At 39.7% G+C, this 22,174-nt stretch overlaps 2 protein-coding genes across 4 annotated transcripts; one reads left to right on the top strand and one right to left on the bottom strand.

Moving 5' to 3' along the window:
- Positions 1 to 300: 300 nt before the first annotated feature.
- On the bottom strand, positions 301 to 3,642 carry LOC118285388 (fructose-1,6-bisphosphatase 1). 2 transcript variants are annotated; one of them, XM_035609014.2, is made up of 8 exons: positions 3,407 to 3,642; positions 2,785 to 2,947; positions 2,568 to 2,660; positions 1,449 to 1,589; positions 1,202 to 1,339; positions 950 to 1,069; positions 626 to 815; positions 301 to 502 (listed from the first exon to the last, which is right to left on the bottom strand). In XM_035609014.2, exons 1-7 carry the CDS (start codon positions 3,574 to 3,576, stop codon positions 627 to 629), a joined length of 1,014 nt encoding a protein of 337 aa, XP_035464907.1. In that variant the 5' UTR covers positions 3,577 to 3,642; the 3' UTR covers positions 301 to 502; position 626. The 2 variants fall into 2 exon arrangements, with proteins under 2 accessions (XP_035464907.1, XP_035464906.1); XM_035609013.2 differs by having other exon boundaries at positions 301 to 505; positions 3,407 to 3,641.
- A 4,730-nt stretch (positions 3,643 to 8,372) lies between these two features.
- On the top strand, positions 8,373 to 19,075 carry LOC118285453 (KN motif and ankyrin repeat domain-containing protein 1-like). Of its 2 annotated transcripts, none has more exons than XM_035609125.2 (11): positions 8,373 to 8,501; positions 9,479 to 11,998; positions 12,525 to 12,677; positions 13,251 to 13,359; positions 13,459 to 13,626; positions 13,787 to 13,874; positions 14,592 to 14,811; positions 16,492 to 16,634; positions 17,220 to 17,420; positions 17,675 to 17,773; positions 17,871 to 19,075. In XM_035609125.2, exons 1-11 carry the CDS (start codon positions 8,465 to 8,467, stop codon positions 17,934 to 17,936), a joined length of 3,804 nt encoding a protein of 1,267 aa, XP_035465018.2. In that variant the 5' UTR covers positions 8,373 to 8,464; the 3' UTR covers positions 17,937 to 19,075. The 2 variants fall into 2 exon arrangements, with proteins under 2 accessions (XP_035465018.2, XP_035465020.2); XM_035609127.2 differs by having other exon boundaries at positions 17,874 to 19,075.
- The last annotated feature ends 3,099 nt before the right edge of the window (positions 19,076 to 22,174 follow it).

The following is a 22,174-nucleotide window of genomic DNA, read 5'->3' on the forward strand; positions in this document are numbered from 1 at the left end:
CTATTAATGACGAAGAAATGTAAGGTGGTCACAGAAAAAGTGGATAAAATGATAGGCACACTTCGGATGTTATCCATTGTGTCATTTATACAAAGCACAACGATTTTTGACCTCTGTCCAGCCTGTAACAACTAGGACCTTGTACACCATAAAGTCTTCGCGGCAGCAGGGGGCACTCTTTACTAAGAGACTGTATCAAAGGATCCTGCACGATATCAGTCATTTGTACTCGCTAATTTATGGATGATATGCCAACTAACGGTGTTTACTTGACTTCTGCAACTCAGTGAAGAATGTGAGCATTGTTTCATTTGTCTTTATTTAAAAAATACAGGGTATGTCCCTTCAAATAACACACAGCACAATGCTTGTGCGTAATGAAAACAGTGTGAGGTTCCAGTGAAGCGCTTGCTTCGTTCATCAGTGCAGCAGGAATGAGTAGAAAGCAACGTCTGACTGAGTCTTCTGATTGTGTTTAGCTCTGCTCACTGCCAGACTCCGCCTGCTGGGTTCAAAAAGACAGGGAGAAAAAAAGAATACTTTATCTATTATCCTAGACAGTTTTCCAGTTTATGCCTACATCATACTGTCTTATGTAAGTCTGATACATAGCAGACCTGAGTACCTCATTTGTTATGCTTCTTGTAAATGGAAATATATTCTTGCACATCATCAGGGGATCCAAGGACCACAGGGACTCGCTGGTGGATAGAGGTGGGCTGGATGTCCAGAACGTTCATGGATCCTGTGGTGGCCATGCCTCCTGCCTGCACCATGATGAAGGCCATGGGGTTGCATTCATACAGCAGCCTCAGCTGAAAGGCAAGTAGCAGAGAGATGAGTGATGTGATATGAAGGTAAATATCAAATAACCTAGCACAAATTATGTAAAGATATAGAAAAAATTTAAATTATGAACTTTTTTTTAATAGAAGCTCTATCCACTCACCTTGCCATTAGGACTCTTGACATTAGCAGGATATAAAAAGATTCCTCCATACACCAAAGTACGATGAACATCGGCTACCATTGAGCCAACATATCGACTGCCATACGGAGCAGAACCATCCTAGAAACACAGACATTTTGTGTCAAATACAAGTCAGTTTCATTGTATTTAAAACAATAATAACACTGCTCACTTTTGTAATGTAATGATGTTAAAAAACAAAATGACTATCAGTTCACATATTGCCATTACCTCTGGGTATTTCTTCTTTTGCAGGTATTCTGTCACATCTGGATAAAAGTGCTGTGCATATCCCTCATTCAAACTGTAGATTTTTCCCTTTTTCTTGATCTTTACATCTCGATCCACTAAAATGAACTCACCAATTGCCTGCAGAGAAATGTCAGAACATCAGATTGGCAAGATGTAGTTGAAAACACAGTAAAAGGACAACAGAAAATAGAATCGGGTAGTGGTAATGCCTTGGGTGGCATCTTACCGGATCAAGCATGAAGCAGTTGACTCCCTGACCAGTGGAGAGGACCATCATGGTGGCACTGCCATACAGAGCATAACCAGCAGCAACAATATTTCTTCCTGGTTGCAAAGCATCATTCTCTGCAGGCTCATCGTCTGTGGTCTATGGAACACCATGTGGAAAAAGTAGGAATGCTATGTTCTTTGACAAACTGATACAGGCTGGGAGGATGCACTACTGGGGGAATTACATAAAAGGCCGATATGTACATGTTATGTCAGGTCACTGTATGGCTCTTGAAATGTTCTAGAAAATTTGGTATGTGCGAATGAAGACGCTACTCTCACTTTCAAGATGCCGATTTGCAAAAATTACACCAATGCTAGCAGCTCTGTATGAGTCTGTACAGGGATTTGAGATAAATGCTAACAGAAATTTTGGGTGGATTCGGAAAGTCCTTCCTATCGCCTTTTCCTATCTACATTTCCTAGGACTTAGGAAAAGCCGACAGCGCTCCTTAGAGAATCTGACTCGCCTTTCACTATACTACGTCATCACGCGACGGCGGATGTTAATGACGTGCTTCTGCCGGGGTGAAACTACGAGTTTCCGAAAATGAACTACAAAAAAACGCAGCAGCTCCATCAGCATGTTTCAGTGTGTTTCACCCACGTGCGACACCACGTAAATGCCATGACATCATGGAAATGATTCATCTGTAACAGTAATTGACATGACGACATGCGCCATGTTCACACTCTTCTACTTCTTCTACTTTGGATTGAATCGTTTACGTCCGAAGCTCCGGTGTACCCTATTCCAAAGGAGATAATAAAGTTAGCATTGGAGCTCCTTCCCTATGCATTTAGAGAATCCGAACAGCTCGTATCATGGCTGCTGATCAAATACTTCCGGGTGACCTCAAGATTCAGGAAACTTCCTCAGCCAATCTGACCACAGGGTTTGTCCCAGTGGGAAAAGAACAGGTGTGAATAATGAAGTTAATTACTGGGACTCTCGCATTGGACAAAGCCCTCGTTAATGTAATCAGGAACACCTGGACCTTCCCTGCTGTAACAATGGGCTGGTGTCACAACCTCATCATGTATGGAATCGACATGCAAGGTGACAGTTACTAACCTTTCTGTAGATGGCAAAAATGGTTCCAATGGAGACAAGACAGTCGATGTTTGAGGAACCATCCAGTGGATCAAAGCACACAATGTATTTTCCCTGTCAGGTGAGGGGGGGGAAGGGATTGTATCAGTCTCGAAATGACGCCGAGAACCCTTCACGTGAAGGGAAGGGGCACATGGTTGTACGGCCATGAATGCATGTACTGTACAGATGAACATACTCTGATGTCTGGGTCCACAATGATGGCCTTCTCATCTTCCTCCGACACAAGCACGCAGGAGGTGAAGGAGGACTTGATCATGTTGATGACCAGGTCATTGGACAGGATATCCAGCTTCTTCACCTGGTCCCCCGTCACATTGGTGCTTCCAGCAATGCCATATCTTCCAGGAGAGGAAAAACAGAAGAGAAGATTGAAGTATTTAGAGCCTAATTTGAAGCCATGAATTTCTGTGCAACTCTAAAGCGTAGATAACTGGGTGTGATGAACAATCAATTTACAAACTGTCTTGTAAAGTGCATTTCCACACTGTGAGAAATGTCTGAAAATCCCATTATCTTCCCGACCTTTGCCCTGGGGGATCGTGCACAACATGTGCAGATTTTACCTTTGGCCAGGGGCTAGGTTAAACCTGCTAACTGATTCTAATGTCATAAGGCACATACAAAATCCTATTTTACCACATTTGAAAGAAAATCATCAAAAAACAGTTACCTTGATAGATTTTGATAGATTTCATATAGTGCATATTGTAGTTTTGTCTCCTTATTTGTCATATTCAGCTGCATATTCAGATACATGATTTTTGCTACCATCCCCACACAAAGGAAATATTACTCACAGGTTAGCGATCCCAGCCTTCCTGACAGCAGTGGAAATGGCTTTGACAGCAGTGCAGATGGAGTTGAGCAGGTTGGTCAGCTCACCTGTTCCCTGTGCTTTCCTCCCCTCCTCCAGAACAAACCTGGTGAGGGTCAGCACGTTGGTATCGAAGGTTCCCTTGTCAGACATTCTGCTGTCAGGTGTGCGACTGGGACAGGAACCTGAGGCCGTAAGTGAAACAGGTGATCACTGCCACAAAGTTAAAAAGTAGACTCCGGCACAGAGGTAGGGGGCAGGGACTGGGGTGTGCAACTCTTCTGACCAATCACAAGCGTCCTTTCAACCAGTCAGGGAATGATTTGATAACTTATGTGACACTAGGTTTCAAAAGACCAAAGTTCAAAGATAGTGGCCATGGTTTTTTTGTGTTAACATGCAGCCTGATTCAATCCCTCATCAATCTGATTTTCACTCTGCACTTTAAACTTATGTTAAATTTAAACTTTAAGCAAGTTTTTGAATGAACAAATCACTTTATTAATCAAAAGAATGTGATGTTTCTGTTCAAACAGCACTTAGTCTCAGCACACTCAACTCTTGTTACAGTGAGATCATGGTGTCATAACTTGCAGTTACTCCAAAAGCTTTTAACAGAAACCTTGTTTATACAATGCTTCTTCCATCACCTATATCCAAATCCCTATTTAATGAAAGTACATCCACAAAATACTTTTCTAATAGCTGTTGAAAGTTAAGTTACTTCAAGTTTTATTAGTGCCAAACAAGTTAGATTAACCTAATTAGTTGATTTAATAGTAAAATACAGTTGACAAAACAACACATTTTGCTTGTAAAATGCCTCTTTTTTTTCAAAATTGAACAGCTTGTAATGGATATGACTAGTTTGGATCTACTCTGAATTTACTACTGAAACTCTTTAAAACATGCCATCCCTGCGTGATCTAAGAAGTGTAAAGTCCAAGCAATGGGACTGATTGTCCTTGTCTACCTTATTTGTTTTTATATAACAACTTTTTAATTTTGTGAGGTAATATACAACCAGGTTCAGACGGTGCGGTGCTGAATGTTGTCTCTGTGCGACCGTGTCTCTGGAGAATAATCAGTTTACTCTGTCTGTCTCTGTCTGTGACACAAACACGATAAGGTAAAAAGACCTCACATGGCTCTCAGGGTGACTGGACTTACAACATACTGTAAACCTACACTTCACCTCATGAGGCTAAAGTTGAACTTTGAACTTGACAAGATATCAGGAATAATAGCCACAGCTGCGAGGTAATGTGTGAGTGTAAGAGTAAGGTTGATAGTTACACACATGCTGATCTAATCATGGCAGTTAATGATTGAAATGCAGTTACGAATGCCACTTCTGCTCAAACTATTTAGGAACAATTGCTGCTCTAGTGTGTAAAAATGTGTAAATGTATTTCTCCACTGAGTCCACATGATGTCACTGTGCAGCTTACAAGCTGCTGCATAAACGAAGCCAAACAAGGAGCACGGCACTTCCTGCTGCAGATTCTGCTGCTGAGGTTGAAGCAGTAACAAAGCACTTAGATTTTCTGCAGCACTTGTAAGGTCAAGTACAAATTCATAGCCAACACTGTGTTTTTGCAACAGTACCCTGAAATTTTACCAGAAGGCAGATGAGTCTTGATGACGTCCTATTACAATATGAAAAAGCTGGCATTGCCTGATCGGGGTATATATGGTGTGTATGAGAAGGATATATGCATCACCCCTCCAAATGCTTTTCATTTAGAAATGTATCCAGTTTCTTATAGAACATTGAGGCGTTGATTAATTTCTAAAAGGAACATTTTTAAAGGATCTCTCAATACCTGCAAGGGGTTTGGGCTCCAATTGTAAACGAGACAACTGTATACAGGTCATTTTAGGTCATCCTACTTTAGGTCTATTGGAAAAAAAATTATTCAACACATATGGATCATAAATAATTCATGAGAATCAGCATAAAAATTGCAATCTTTGCAATAAGTTGTCGGTACGAAAGAATAACTTTCACGTTAAATTTCTTGACAACTGGAAGTTGATAGTTCTTTAGTGGGCAAGTTGACAACATTCAAGGTATCTTGTTTCTGACAGGATATCTTCTCATCCTGTGCTGATTTCCTACTTTTTCCTCTGCTGCATTTTTTTCTTCCTCTTTGTTTTATATAGATATTTTAGATATAGTATATCCTCGCTAGCCTCCAAAATCTGCTAATATTTCTGCCATCTTGTAATAAAGAAGAGGAAGCAGGGGAAGCTGTACTGTTGGCTACAGATGACAGCACGGGTACATATTATCCTAGCTGGTACGCTATTTTGAGGTAAGGTTGTTTTCTCCAGGAATATACTGTATCTATCCTCCGTGAAACTCAACTATTAATGTGTGGATCTTTTGTCCGATTCTTGATCTCAGTTTACAATTCTCATAAAAACTGGCCCATGATTGGATCATATTTCTGACCTCTGGTACATAGCAACCATCAGCAGGAGTTAACACTTAAAAGAGATTGGCACCAAACGCAACCGGTAATCACAGTTGTCTTATTGAGTTATTCATCATCAATTACAGTAGTTTTTCCTTTGAGTATAGGTCAGGCCTTTGCTGAAGGCAATCAAACAACCATTTCAGTGAGACTGACGTAATCAGACATGAACTACTTCTCTCTGTTTGGGCAGCAGAATTAGTCTTAGATCAGACATTACTTAAGCTTCCGTTCATAATAATAGTTAATTCACACAATCAAACACCCTGTGTTTATCTACAATATATCATAGGGGAGTGGCTTTTCATCAGATTAGCTAGCTGTATCTAAGGAAGGGCAAAATGAAAACCAACTGACTTTACCTCAATTTTGAAACAGGGAAAAAAAAACATTCTGTTTAATATAAGATAGTCAAATAAGATTTGTGCACCATTATAATAACAACCGTGTTTAAGTGCGCCACAAGGCGTCAGGCTGAAGCAACATCCAGCCCTGCAACTGTTGGCAGTTATTTAAACTTTAACAATAGATTATCCAGTGTTCCCAGAGTGCAGTGACAACCTGTTTTGGTAATTTTGTTTACAAGTGAGGGCAATTCTTTAGTTGATTGCATCTTACAAGCTAAATGATAATGATTCAAATTTAAATTCCTTGAAAGTCATTTCAGTGTCTGACCCCACTTGTGACACCAGGTCCTTGTTTTGTTTTTATTCCAACTTTGACTTGAAATTATTTAGAAAAACAATCAAATATTCTAGGAAAGTCTTAAAAAAAATCTTTGTGCTCAACTTCACTCATACAAGTCATCCTGTGATCTTTTAGACTTTTCCTACGACCTCTTGATTCAGAACGACAGCCCCAGACCTACATCACAATGTGATTATATTACTAATCACGACACAGTGTCCGACATATATGGCAACAGTTGAATGGGAAATACAGCCGCCCAACTTAAAAAGTAATTCTTATGGCTCAGTAAAATGCAGCCATTATGGCATATTTTAGGCCAGTGGTTAGCACAAAGCAGCCTGAGGGCCAACTCCAGCTCTCCAACAAAAGTTCCTGTGCCCCCTGATGAAAGAAGCAGTTATCACCTTTCATTTTATCAACTTGAAATGTTCGATGATTCATTATTAATCTACAGTTGATATAAAAACTAGGCTCACATAAATCCCATTTATTATGATCTTATAACATCCATGTGTCACAGGCTATTTGAGTAGGTATTGGATGCAAAATATATGCCATTCAATTGAAATGGAATAAATACTCCATTAATTCCACACCACAACCCTTTAGTCAAAATAGTCAGTAGTGGTATTGAACCTATTATCAAGAAAAATAAAATGTCACCTATGCCCTTTAAACGTATTGTATTTGTTCTCACATGGGCATGTATTAGAGAGAGCACATGCAGTGACCCCCAGAGGTCAGTCTACTGTCACTACTCTTTACTTTGGTGAATCAAGGATTAACGGAATGGATGGGGATATGTGAGATGCTTTAGAAGATATTCTCTGTATATAAAGTATATTAAAATAATACTTAATATGTAAGCAGTACCATATTTTCATATATTTAAAACAATAAGTGGTGACCACAAATCTTTTTTTCCTTTATCTTTGTCTATCCGTGTCTTTCTAACCCATTCAAATGTTTTCTGTTTGTTCCACATTTCTCCTGTCGCTAACATGCAAACTCAACTCCTAAAATATGTTTTTCCAAGTCTCTGTAACATTCATGTGACAGCAGCAGAAAAAGTACTTTGGGTCACTGTGGCGGACTCTAAACAGTCAGTGTGCTGAACTTATTGGATTTATTGCCAGAGGCTCTGGTGTCATGGCTACGTGTTCACACAGAATCCAAAATTGGATTCAAGTGTCTTTAGGTGTCAGTGCGTGGACTGTGTTATGCCTGATTTTGACGTGAGCATTTTCTAGTGATTTTTTTTTTTTTTTACAATTCTGCTGTTCTTTATTTTCAAATTGCTTGCCATTATAGAGCCATATTCATTTTATGTTGATACATACAGCTTTTGCTCGTGTGTATACTTTACCCATAGCACAAAACATCGTAACATAACACAGCTGACTCTTTGTAAGGGCATTCTTCACAAGTGCTGAATAAGACACTGACAGAACTGGGCCTATGTGCATTATTTGCGAGACAGTGTTCACAAAACCTCCGCATGCTGAAAACAGAAGGTGCTTACTGATGAGAAAGTGATATGGCAATGCAAGGCGGTGAGTCACTGTTGTCCACTGAGGCCTAGCCTTTTGCTCAGTGTGCTTTTGCAGAATTATCTATTATATCAAATGGCCTAGTATAGTATTTCCTTTATGTAAGCATTGCAAGGTTAATTATACACTGCTCTGAACCTAGGCTGAGAGAGAGAGAGAGAGAGAGAGAGAGAGAGAGAGAGAGAGAGAGAGAGAGAGAGAGACAGACATGCAGTCAGATGTGAAATGTAGTCAATGTACAACCTTTTTCTTTTATTTCCAGATTTATTCTAAACTGATGTCAAAAGGACTGCTGCATTATTGATTCATTTTGAAACATCAATGGCTGAAGGCAGTAACATCTTGAGAACTGCGTCAGGTAACAATTATTATTACTATGCTAGTAACTTCAATTCTGACTTTTTAAATGATTTTTAAAGCATTTCTATATTCCTGGTTGCATAACTCACATGTATTCAACCTTTTTGTTTATTGCGCTTGCAATGGATCTTAAAAACCTATATATTGCAGAGAAGGGACTACGTCCTTCAACTTATAGCGTTTGACAGTTGCCTGTTTTATGAATTACAGGCTTAATTGTATCACATACTTGATACATTTTAAGATTTCTGTTACTTTTTGTTTATTCACTGGCTGAAATACTTGGAAGATTGTCTGTGGCTGAAAAAAAACTGCCAAGAATATGGTTGGGCATTTAGAGGGAGAGTTGCACAGTAATTATAGAGTGTATGTAGAGAGACAGACATGCCATTTGGAGAGAAGTGACTACTGAAAACAGAATGTCTGCACGATTGGAAAATCCTCCTCTGTCCCTCCTCTTCTTGTGGGACGGAGAGGGAGAGATTATAATCAAATAACATTTTGAAGTGACAGACGTAAGGCTTTAGACTCCTATAGAAATGGTTCCTGATGAGCGTGTAACATTAAGGTAAGGACAGAAAAACTGTAGGTTGGGATTATATAGCATAAAGCAGGGTAAAACCTTAGAAGTATAGCATATTGTGTTTTTTTCAACACTGTGTGTGTGTGTGTGTGTGTGTGTGTGTGTGCGTGCGTGCGTGTATGTATATATATATATATAATTTGTTATGAAGACTTAAAAATGTTTTAGATTCAATATTAAGTGTTGTACTGTATGTATATATTATATCTTATGAATTTGAGGTCAATTCTTATGGTTAAAAATTTGAAGGGGGATAACTCAACTGGTGTTTTAATTAAATGCAAACATAAGGACATTTGGAGACATTTCCACATTTTAGATTTCCATTTCTCCAGCCCTCTTTTTGGACTATGTTTTACTAATCTATGACTATACCACTGTTGGTCTAATAGGACAAATCACTGAGGAGTGTGTTCCTAACTACTTGGGGATTGACTACAGTTATCAGTCGGACGTGGACTACATCAAGTGTGTGGACAATTGCCAAAACAGCTCCACTATTAAGCGACTAAGCCTTAAGAGGCGGCCCAGAGTGGCTGTCAATAATGCAGCAAAAGCACAGTGTGGTAATTCATCCTGCCAGTTACATTCTGAAGAATCCTCGTTATCATCTAGCATTGATGATAAAAGACAATTGGGCATTTCTTCTTCAACCAGAGGTCGACCACCACTTCCTCCTCCACATGGTTCCTCCTTGGATAACAAGCTGTCAAGGAATGAGGGACCAGCAAAGTCTCAAATACTTCCTGAGTCAGAGCATCAGCCTCCTGTAAGATATCTTGCTTTACAAAGACAAAGTCCTACATTGGAGAGCCACAAGCAGTTGGAGGAGAAGGTGACCAGCCGTCCTCCCCCTCAGCCCCAACCCCGGCGACGACTGGCTAGCTTTGGAGGAGTAAGCTCCACTGGGTCACTTTCCCCCTTCACTGGCCTGGGGGCATATAATCAAAACAACAATGGGAACAAGCCTACTAGCACAGGGGTTGGTATGCAAGTCCAACTCACCTCATCCCTTGGCACCAGAGGTAGCACAGGGTGCCTGAGATTGAGCCCACAGAGCTCTGGTAGATCCACTCCAGTTACAAGTCATGGTTCCATGCACCTGCAACATGTCCGTGACCAGATGGTGGTAGCTCTGCAGAGGCTGAAGGAGCTGGAGGAGCAGGTGAAAATCATTCCTATTCTCCAGATAAAAATCTCAGTCCTTCAGGAGGAAAAGAGGCAACTTGTCTCTCAGCTCAAGAACCAGAGTGACAATGAGGATCATGAAGTGATCTGGAGGAGAACTAACAGCATGGAAAGGTCTGATGTTGAGAACAAGGTTAATACTGAAGAGGCACACATGGTGCGAAGTGACCTCACCGACCTCAGGGAAATCAGAAAACTAACTGAAGAGATGCAGGCATTGGAAAGAACAATCAAGGGTGGACATTTGCAAGCATGGAATGGGAAAGGTCACAGCCCTCTGTATGACAAAGCAGTTGCAGATTGTAATGATGAAGGTATCACATTTTCGAAACCTGTAAAAGAAAACAAATATGTGAACACTAATCAGGTAGAGACCAGGTCCATTGCAACAGAGGTGTCAGAAATTAATCTTGGAATTTACACAGACAGAGAAGCAGAGCTTGATGCCCAACAACTAATAATTTGTGCTCTGAAAGAGACAATTTCTGACTTGGAAGCAGAATTGAAAGAATCAGCCCTCCAGACAGAGATGAGCCGCCTGAAACTGGAGCTTCAGGCCGCAGGAGCTAGGAACCGAGCTGATAAAGCATCTCTTGCTAGGCCGTCCACTGTGAGCACCGGCATCGAAGTGAGGCCTGACACCACATCCCAGGGAGTTGGTAATCACACAGAGGTCCAGGATACCGGCACAGGGGAGGCAACAGAGGTGAAGAGTGTGGGAGTATCTTGTTGTGGACCTGATCTGAAGAATGCTTGCACAGGACCAAATGTTCCCATGAGCCACTGGGAGGTCAGAGAGCGAGTTAAGACCAGGGAAAAGGGTGTAGGGATTCAGGTTTCTACAAACACACAAGGAGTTATGACAGAGATAAAGTTGTGTGATGCAGAAACCAACACAGAGGTACCAGTGGAGATTCTTGGCTCAAAGAAAGGAAAAACTGAGTATCATTCAGTGGCTTGTGGGGACTGTTCTGTTGATGTGATCATCTGTGAACCAAAGGAACTGGTTTCTGAAGGTATGGGCACAGATCCTGTCAGAAGAGCTGATCTGGGAATCATGGTAGCACCAGTGACATTTTCACAGCGTACAAACACTGTATCAAGCTCAGTGTCTCGCTTTACCAACACAAGACATGCATTCAACACAGACTCCAGCACTAATACTCTCCTCAGTACCCAAGACAAGCACACCAATACCACTCAGACTGTCACTAGGGCTGTGTCAGTAGGGAACAGGGTCAGAGACATCAACTGCACCCCGGAGACCCGTACGTTTGGTGTTGGAACTGCAAATCTGGTAGGAAATGCCTTAAAGCAAACACCAGGGAAAGTCGCCAAGGTAACCCGAGACACTGGAGTTGGGTTCACAAACATTAATGACAATTTCCTGGTTGGACTGAAAACTCGAAATATGGCCTCTGGACCATCTCATCTACCTGACCCTATCAAGACAAGAAGTATCGGTGTAGGAGAGGGGAGGATACGGGATTTGGCAGCTTCATGCAGTACACCTTGCCAATCTACACATTCTCCATGGGACCCTGAGCTTAACCACTATATAGAAAAGATGCAGATGCTCCTGGGGGAGGATGGGGACCTGCAGACAGATGACTGCGCTAAGCAATATAGCAGTCGAGGAAATGGCAGCTCCAAGTTGTCCTGCAATAACAATGCTGTTGCAAAACGAGGGAAAGAGGTCCATCATTTTGATTCTCAACAACCAGGTAACCCTGTAGCAATTTCCTTTCAAAGATACCCCTGAGTTTTGTATGAACACTTCTCACCAAAAAGCATTATGTATCCTTTGCTTGCTCTATAAATGCAATTTATTATTATTATTATTATTTTAAACATACATACAAAGCAGATTCTTTTTAAAGACACCTGTGGTATATACTTCTAAGCTTACTATGTTAATATCTCTTTTTTTTGCCCTTGTTTGCTGGTCCAATGCTAAAAAAAATTGCCATCTTTCTGCCACTAATTCTCCTTAAGTAAAATAGCATGAAACCAAGGTACAAGATATAGCTTGCTAAACACTTAATTATTGCCCATCAGATCATCCTTGTGCTTGCAAATATAGAAGAGACCAACTCATTAAAACATTGCTCCATAGCACCACTCGTGGTCAAAAACTCCATGCAGTACCTTTAATTTCTGGCTGTTCTTATGTATTATACTGTAAGTAATATCTGCAATGTCATGTTAGTCATATACTAAAATGTCACCAATGTCCTCTTTCTTCAACAGTCAGTGGAGAGTGTGAAACTCCATCTCAACGTTCAGTCCACTCTTCTCAATGTGACAAAACAAACCCAGGAATCTGCCAACAGGGCGGCAATGATTCTGAGGTGAAAAGAATGATACAGATGTTAGAACAACAGGCATCCTCTGCTCTGCAAGGTAAATGTGTGTGTGTGTGTGTGTGTGTGTGTGTGTGTGTGTGTGTGTGTGTGTGTGTGTGTGTGTGTGTGTGTGTGTGTGTGTGTGTGTGTGTGTGTTAATGTGTTAATGTGTTATATTTCCCAAACAATATATATCAAGTTAATCTTCATTAAAAATACAGTCAAGTTGGACAGGAATTATGTCTGTTCAAAAGTTTAGTTTAGTTTAAGAATATCCATATTCCAGACCACTCCTGAGGCCCAGTTTAAAACAGTAATCGGTTTAAAGGAAGTGGCTGCCTTTGCCTTGGCAGGTTTGACTTTCTGAGGGATACACTTGCAATGTTTGGAATGATATTTGGTTTTGGAAGGCGTCTCACACCACATAGCAGTTAGTGGCTGAGTGTCTAAAATTGAATGACTCCTGAGGAGCTGGTGTCAGAAAACGTTCTCCTTTTAAAATGAGTCCAATAGTATATATAAAGAATCTTCAATATATCCAAGTGTCTGTACATGTTATATCTGTATGCATACAAGTGTTGTATGGAATAAAATTAACTGCAGAAGGATATAGTAGTATTAAAATTTCTAGACAGGTCAGCCAATCCTGGCGTGCTGCGGTCTGTGATAAAGAAACAGAATGGTGACCAAGGCTGTAGCAGCAACAGGAAGAGCATGAAGTTCATGAGGGTAACAACAGGGTAAGTATCTAATGTCTGAACTAATATTTTACTTCTTAAAACTTTGATGTGATATAATAGCATATTTTCAGTGTATTGATTCTGTTTTTTTGCCTTTAGACTGGACCCCATGATGTCTTACGAGCTTGCTGTCAGCGAGAAGGAAGTGGAAAAGACAGGAAACAAAAAACTGAGGGAACCGTCTCACGATGGAACACAAGCAAGAAAGAGCAAAGGATGCTGCAACAAGGGATCGAAAGGGTCTGTAAAGTCACCCACCCAACAAAGGTAATCTTCAAGGTTCTAAAGCCAAAGCCCCCTCGTTGACTAAGATTTCTGCTGAAAAGGCCTCCGCACATCCTGATATTTAACTGTGTGAGTCTAACCTTTGAGTTGTCCTCTGATGGGAACTGACACTCTGTAATCTACAGCATTTTATTCCTTTTAGGTGTAAGTTAAGTGAAAAGATTTTTTCTGCTTGTCAAGCCTTAAAGATGCACCTGAGTGATGACACAGCTTTATCCAGCAAGGAATTGGTATGTTTTGCTCACTACATTCATTGTGTGTGTGTGTGTGTGCGTGCGTGCGTGCATGCGTGTGTGTGTGTGTGGGTGTCTGCGTGTGTGCGTGCTTGCGTGCTTGAACATTTAATGGTATGTCATAGAATGAGCGTGGGGAGATGCCGGGGCAGGGTGTGTTCAAGTTCTGCCATTTAGAAATAAAGGACTTTGGCATTGGACACAAACAAGCACAGGAATGTGTCCACTCTGTAATTTTGTGCCATGGCCTTTTCCTTGAACTTAAAAACAATAATATGTCTTGGGGAGAGAGACGCCTCACTTTCACTATGATTCCATCAACAAACAGACAGGAAGTTCAATAGTGCAACAGTATATTAGGTAAATCAAGATACATTCCATAATGAAACCTGAAATGCTGGGGAAAAAAATGTTTTTGCCAATGAAATTAAGACAGATTGTTAAACCTCTTCCTTTATGATCTTCTTTTGGAGATTTTATAGTTTGTTTTTATAAAGTTGCTGCTTCATTGAGCTCTTTGTCTAAGTTCTTTCAGTTGCATCCCTGTAATTACAAGATGTTCCAATTGATTCAAATTCAAAATTGTTCTGCACACTGTGAATTTTTTGCCGCAAATTGCAAGGCTTCAAGGATGCATTAAAAATACCTGGTTGGTTGTTGTTTTTTAAATACACACATATCTGAGTATTTTGATACTATTTTTTCCCCTTGCAGCACAACTGTCTACAAACACTCCAGCAAGAGTGGTTCTCTGTGTCCAGCCACAAGTGTGCTGCTCCTGACACTGTGGACGACCACTTGTTCTCGTTTCGGATCATTTCACCGACAGTATTGCAACATATAGCAAATATGGCTGACGGCAATGGAAACACAGCTCTGCACTACAGCGTGTCTCACTCCAACTTTCGAATTGTCAAGAAATTGCTTGATGCAGGTACAGTAAATCTCACAGGACGACTACAGGTCGTCACGCTTTCTAACAGCACTTTATTTATTTCATTTCTTTACAGTTTGCTCTTATAGCTTAACCAAAGACGGGTTACGGAAAAGCAGAGAAAGAAGTATCCTAACCAATTCAGCAGTACCGCACAGAGGCCGCTGAACACTCTTGTTCAATTCAACATTACAATGCTTCTCGATAGCCACTAGGAAGCATGAGAGCAAACTGTGTGTAAAACATAATTTACAGCATATTTTCACTCTTGAATCAAAACATGGTATTTTTCTCTGGTATCTTAATGCTATGACCTAACCTGACTATTAAGATTATTTTTAACCTCCCAAAGACAACAGGGGAGCAGTACAGTAGTTCAGTAAAAATCCTTATCCCATATCACTGCTCAGTTTGAATTAAGTGCATACTGAACAATTTAACCGCAAATGAAAAGAAACATTGCTGCTTCTTATAACAATATACTGAATAGAAAAAAAGAATATGGACTTTTGCATAAATCTACATGCTTGGGTTTTTGCTATTTAAAATAGCTTATAAAATACTTTGCTACAGCAGTGCCTGCACTATAGAAACAGACTTCACTTCATAATTAAGTGTTCTAATGGTTTTTTTTCTAATGTGTTTTCTCCAGCTGCGTATATGTTTATGAGGGAACAAAAGTTCAGAGTTATAGTTCAGGGTCAGTCAATTCAGAGACTTAAATCAATATAAAATGAACAGGAAAACGTTGAATATGAAGAATGGAGGAGATATATACTCTGCCCTTATAAAGCTTTAAGGAGAGGGCTTGGACCTAACCGTCTTTCTGAGGCCATGGTTGAATACAAACATATAATCAGTAAAAGTAAACATTTGTATCAATGAAATGTATCAAAAATGTATCTCTTCATCCACAACCTTGAGCATTACAAAAAAAGAGACCCTGTTGGATTGAAGTTTGTCAAGGTGTTTAGGAGCTTTAGATGATACACTGAGTGAGCAGCGATGAAACCAAAGTTATTTGAAGACATTTAAAAAGCAGTAAAAGCCTCCACTAGAAAATGACTTATACGCTGTTAAGTAATATGGAGAATTCTTTTTTCCCCCACTCCATTCCAAATTGTCTGACTTTGCACTTTGTACCTTTGGTGAACAGGTACAATCTCCCATGCTGAACTGTAGATCAGCGTTCATACCTGATATCTTGGGAGGACAAATATTTTAGGTTTATTAAAATATTATTCAATTTTAAATATCAAGAAATTCTAAACAGAGTTTGTCATGTTTGTTAGGGTGACAGCACTTACAGAAGTCGGGGATCATGGGTAATACACTGTTTGGTGCGTTTCAGTTCATTGAGTGGGACTATATGTACAAAACCATTGACTTTCTATACAAGAGAACCACGTAACTGCTCGGTCTTGAAGGCCAACAGGGTTAATTTCCCTGTGAGCAGAGCTTCTTCTTTTTGGCCGCCTTTCATGACTGACCATAAATATAAGGCCATTTTATTTCACATTTACTAAGATATTTTTTGAACAGCTGTTTTTCATAGTATTGAACTTAAAGTAAGAGTTTTCTAGAAGCACAAAATAAATAATGGTATTATTCACCTTGTTCTTCCTTACGTTTCTTTCTCCCCTCTCTTGTGTTGTCCACTGGGGCCAACCATCGCTACAGAAGTGTGCAATGTGAATAAGCAGAACAAAGCAGGTTACACACCTATCATGCTTGCTGCACTTGCGGCTGTGGAAACTCCAGAGGACATGAGAGTTGTGGAGCAGCTCTTCACAAGAGGAGATGTCAACGCCAAGGCCAGCCAGGTGAGCTGGTCCGTTCTCAGCTAATGGCAGAGGAATTCACGTTAGCAGTTTTGTTTTTCTAAATGGTGTCTAAAAAAGGTTGTATATTGATCTTGCATATGATTAAACATAGACCCAACCTCCACTCCTCCAATATGGTTACTTGTGGTTTTAAATAAAACCAAGATGGCACTGACAAAAATGCTAAACTTGGACTGGATTTGGACATACAATTCCCCAAGTATCTGTGTACTTGATGTATTTTTGGTTACAAGTTATTTTATACGTCCATTTTCTAATAATTTCCATGGAAGATATTTTTGTATTTTTTTCCTATAGCAAAAGATTTGAATGAGGAGTTTCCCTGGAAAGACCTCCTCCATGTAATCATCCTTTCATTATGAATCCATTATTGGAAAGTTTTCCCTGTATATGTTGAATTACATGCTTGCCTGTAAAGAAATGTCATAGTTTTGCATGTTTTCCACTGACAAAACAACCTGAGGTTACTCTGGCAATCCATTGGAATTCCAAATGTTTGAGACTTGTAGACTCAGCATCATTGACCCTGTTTGCTGTGTTTGACCCCTGCCTCTTGCCGTCCAGGCCGGTCAGACAGCTCTGATGCTGGCAGTGAGCCATGGCAGAATGGGCATGGTGCAGGCCCTCCTGGCACAGGGGGCGGAGGTCAATCTCCAGGACGATGAGGGTTCGTCTGCGCTGATGTGTGCAAGCGAGCATGGGCACGCTGACATCGTCAAACTACTTCTGGCGCAGCCAGACTGCGACACGACCCTGACTGACGGTGTATGTGACCCATTGCCACAACTCAACACACACAACTGTGCAGCTTCTGTGAGCCTGGCTGGTTCCACCTGAGAGGCCTGAAACCACCAGGCTCTGAATTACAAAAACAGACAGTAAAACATTTTTTTTTAAGAATTGAAAGTATGTCAGGAAAACGAAGAGACTTCTATATAATTAAATATGAACCGTATGCTCTTGCCATCTGTAAATGTACAATAACCTGCAGAACCTCATGTCTGATTTTGTGTTTTCAGGATGACAGCACAGCCCTGTCCATCGCACTGGAGGCAGGACATAATGACATTGCAGTGCTCCTTTATGCTCATGCCAACTTCTCCAGAGGACAGGCAGGGGTATGTGGGTTGGCCTTTTCGCAGCATTTAAAGTATATATTCAAGTTGTTGTTTATAACTTTTTAATTGTGCGTGGCGTTGTGTACGTGTGTCTCAGCAGGCAGCTGCCCGTCACAGTGGAAGCTCTCTCTCCTCCTCTGGCGGTAGAAATAATTTGGAATAATGTGATGGCCCGAAGCCTGAATGGATTCTTCATGAGTCATATTTATGAGTCATTCAGTATCAATGCTCTCATAACAAAGAGGCAGATTCAACGGTGTACCCACCAAGTTGGTAAAAGCGTTTTTTTTAACGATCATAATTCAACAGTTGACAGGATACTAGTCATTATTCAGGGACCTGTGTTGTAGTATTGCATTTGTATTACTTGACATTGTGTATCATATTACAACTCGGCAGGTGATATATGCATGGCAGAGTATATTACTGATGTGTATTCATTAAAGATAAGAATTTATGATGTATCCTACAGTTATTTGTTACATACATTACTTTAGCATTTTTGCAAACAATATTTAAATTTCCAATATTTTACAACTTAAGACAACTAAAAATGTTTTATAGTTCAAATAGCTTCATAGAATAATAGAATATAAATAAGTTAACGTATAGGTCTAATCTAAAAAAGACATTGGGAACTTTTCCATATTTTCATTGTAATGTAAAAGAGAAGATTTATTTGTATTAATGAGTTGATGTCTTGCTGTATGTCATTGCTTTACGAAAAGAATTCCGATGCATGTTAAATATTTTAAACTGATATATTGTTGATTACACGTGAAGAAGTATTTCCGCACTTTAGGAAATATGCTTATTTGCTTTCGGAATGAGAGTTTAATGAGAAGATTGACATTGTTCTCACATCTGTTAATCAGGAAGCCCGCTGGGTTGTGGTACAAATAACACAAACAAGTGATAATAGATTAATAAGTGCCCTTTAGTTGCTTTTGAACACAAATTTGGCTTCTGACTGCATCTTCATATTTAACAGACAGATATGAGAGTCCTATTGGGCTTGTCCTCTGAAAATGAATGTCAAACTACTCCTTTAAGGGGCGTCTACATTAAAATGAGTTTTGACTGATGAAGCCAAAAGTGTCTTCTTGTCACTTGACTGTTAAACATTTCTTTCAAGTTGAATTAAATGTTTGTGTGTACACTTAAAATCCTGTACAGTAGATGAAGTGTTGTACATTTACAGTATCGTTTTACAGTGTAAGCTACACTATGTTGTGTGCACCTTACTTTACTAAGGTATACACATTTTACACGAGTCTCGCATTACGTCCAGTTCTTTAAGTGATCGTTTGTTGCTACACTGTGTAAAAGTTAAGCGAAAACCCACCGTGACATCACCCATTAGGGTTCTAGTTGTCAACCACACTGTATCCACACCCCAATGCATACATGGCTTTTTCATCTATTTTACTCTAAATGGGATCATAATTTACAAACTGAACACTATGCTGTATTGAAGAAGACTTGAAACCAGTGATTGAGACCATAAACTCCTCAGGAAAATGTTTACTGACGTTAAAAATGATGTAAGAAGTAGAATAATTTTCTCATAGATTTCTATAGAAACTAACTTCTTTTTGCAACCAGTGGAGTCGCCCTCTGCTGGTGATTTGAGAGAAAAGTAGTCAGTGTCTCTGATAAATGTGTAAAACCTTTGGTTTTTTTTCCTTTTTATGTTCATCAGCAGTGTTGGGAGTAACGCGTTACAAAAGTAATGTAATTACTGTAATGCATTGCTTGTTGCTGTAACACAGTAATGTAAGGCATTACACACACAAAAGAGGTAATATTTTACTCAGTGCAAATCTCAGTAACGCGCGTTACAATGCATTTTAACCGGAAATGAAGTGGTGTTTTGTTTTTATACAGATACACCAAAAGCGCCGCGAGATCAGCAGAGGAGAATAATCCGCGCAACATCCGCGCCTAGAAGCTAAGCTACTTCCTGTTGTTAATGCTTGAAGACATCGGACATCGTTGCCTCAACAGGTTAATTGTCACTGGGCTATAGCTATACTATAAATAGCCATCAGAACAGAGACATAACGTCAATGTGGATCACGTCAATATGTATCCAGATAAAACATACAAAGACTTCTGTTAAACACAATAAACAATATGATGATGTAGGCTATGTCGATGCATGTCTAATCACATCTAGAGGACATTGCTTTTAGAAAATGTATTGTATAGGCTAATAACCTTTCCCTTAATAGAGACCAAGGTCTCTACATACATATTGAAAGTTTTTGACACATTGATTTTCAATGTAAATCTTCTCATGGGACAGGTAGCCTAGTGCACCCCCAGTGTTTCAACATTCATTGAAATTCATGTTCAGCATAGCCAGCCCTTCCAAAAATGGTTGGTTTCATTGGGGGTGTACATTGTAAGGCCCTTTAGCTAATGGTTTAATTTTAATTTTATTTAGTTAATAGTTTTTAGCCTTAAGCCTATTGCTCAATCAGATACCAGATCACCTTATTGAGCGTAATAAGCTACATTTAGAATGCCAAATCCATATTTCCATTTATTTTGGTGAGAGTAACTTAAAAGTAATGCAATAGTAGTGTAATGCCTTACAATTCAAATACAATAATATTATAATCTAACTAATTACTTTGAAATGACAGTAACAAGTAATGCATAATGCATTACGTTTTTGAAGTAACTTGCCCACCACTGTTCATCAGGTGTCAATTTCCACATGCTGACATTTCTCTTTTCAAGTAACTCAACCAGTTGAAGAAAATGCTGGCTGAGGCTTTGGTGGGTCATCAACACTTCTTTCCCCTATTTTCTGGAACACACTAGTTTGATTCATTCCTTGACACCCAGCTCTCAGGCAGAGGCAGAAACTGCTCTCCCATCGCACCTCACCATTTCCTCCTCGTTTAACCTCCTTTCCTTGTTTAATGGTCCAATATTTTTGGTTAGCCTTCGTAAGGATAGGGCAGCACGGTGCTTCAGATTTCAAACATGTTTTCAAAAGACTGATATAGATGATCTGACACGGCATATCACAGCCTTGATTAGCAGTCAAAGTATTCTTGGCCCACTCCATGCTTGAACCGCTGCAAATTAAAACTGAATATAAGCTTGAATAAGCCATTGTCCTGATACAGTACGGGATGAGAGTTTGTTTGCAGTAAATGTGGGACAATAATGGAATTCTGCATCAGCTCTGCAACTAGGAGACATAGTTTAATTTTACTTAAGAACACTGACATTGAATAAATATGTGAGGAGCCATAAATTATGAGACATCATAGGATAAGACGTTGCCTGTGTTTTTGAAGTGTAAACTATTTTCCCTGAATTAATTTTTCCATTCATCACCTGACACCAATTAAGTTATTGCAAAAATATCAATAATAAAAATATAATAATGAAGTCCCTGCAGGGAAAAAAAATGTCTGCCTAGTAGACTTGCATGATTTACAGCTTTGCCTGTTTGCAAAGCTTTCAAAGTGGATTTAGAAAGAAAGATAGAAAGCTTCAATAAAATGATGTCATCATTCTTTGCCCTACACACACAAGTTCATGTGTCAGTGTGTCCCACTACAGTGAGCTTCTGTGACTTAAAACCTCTGTGAGTCATTTCCCAGCAACGTCAATAAAATACAATGATATACAAGGTCCTGCATCAAAATGTGCTGTTGCCATGGTAACAGGCAGCGGTTTTGAGCAAGTGCTTCTTGAGAAAATAGTTGCGGAAATGATACTGTAGCTCTGTTTCACCGCTTTAATCCAGTCACTTCACATTTGCCTGTTATTTGAGTCAAAACGCCTCTTCACCTCACAACTTGGATGTTCATATGAGCCATATTCAAAGGAGCTCCATTTGATTCGAATTATTTTCAATAGTAAGAAAAGAACAATAACAATTTCATTCAAGCCATACCATCAACATAAAAAGGTTGTTTCGGCGTGCTCCTCCTCCTGCTTACGTCGCATGTTTATCATATGTACAGGCTAATGGTTTTTCTTTTTCGATATGATTGTGTAAATATATATATTGTGTGAAATGGATTGGTGTAAACATGAATAATAATGTTTTTGTCAATTGCATATTCACACAAATTGTCATGCTTTGTTCATTATAATGTAAACCGAAATAAACTATTCACTATAGCTGTCTGATTTCTATGCTCCACTACATTTGCTTCTTCTTCTCACTTTCAGTCTCAATGTCTCACCTATCCCAGTGCAGCTGATACAGCTCACCTGTGTTATAGATGACAACTGACATTGAATGAATATTTCTATATTCTTCTATAAGTTCTATAATATCATCCCAGCCAACATCTATCCATCTATATCCACCGAGGGGGCTGGAGCTGGAGCACATGCAGCATACCTGCATCACACTCACATTCAATT

The sequence above is a fragment of the Scophthalmus maximus genome, chromosome 20 (assembly GCF_022379125.1).
Source record: "Scophthalmus maximus strain ysfricsl-2021 chromosome 20, ASM2237912v1, whole genome shotgun sequence".
NCBI classification, from domain to species: domain Eukaryota; kingdom Metazoa; phylum Chordata; class Actinopteri; order Pleuronectiformes; family Scophthalmidae; genus Scophthalmus; species Scophthalmus maximus.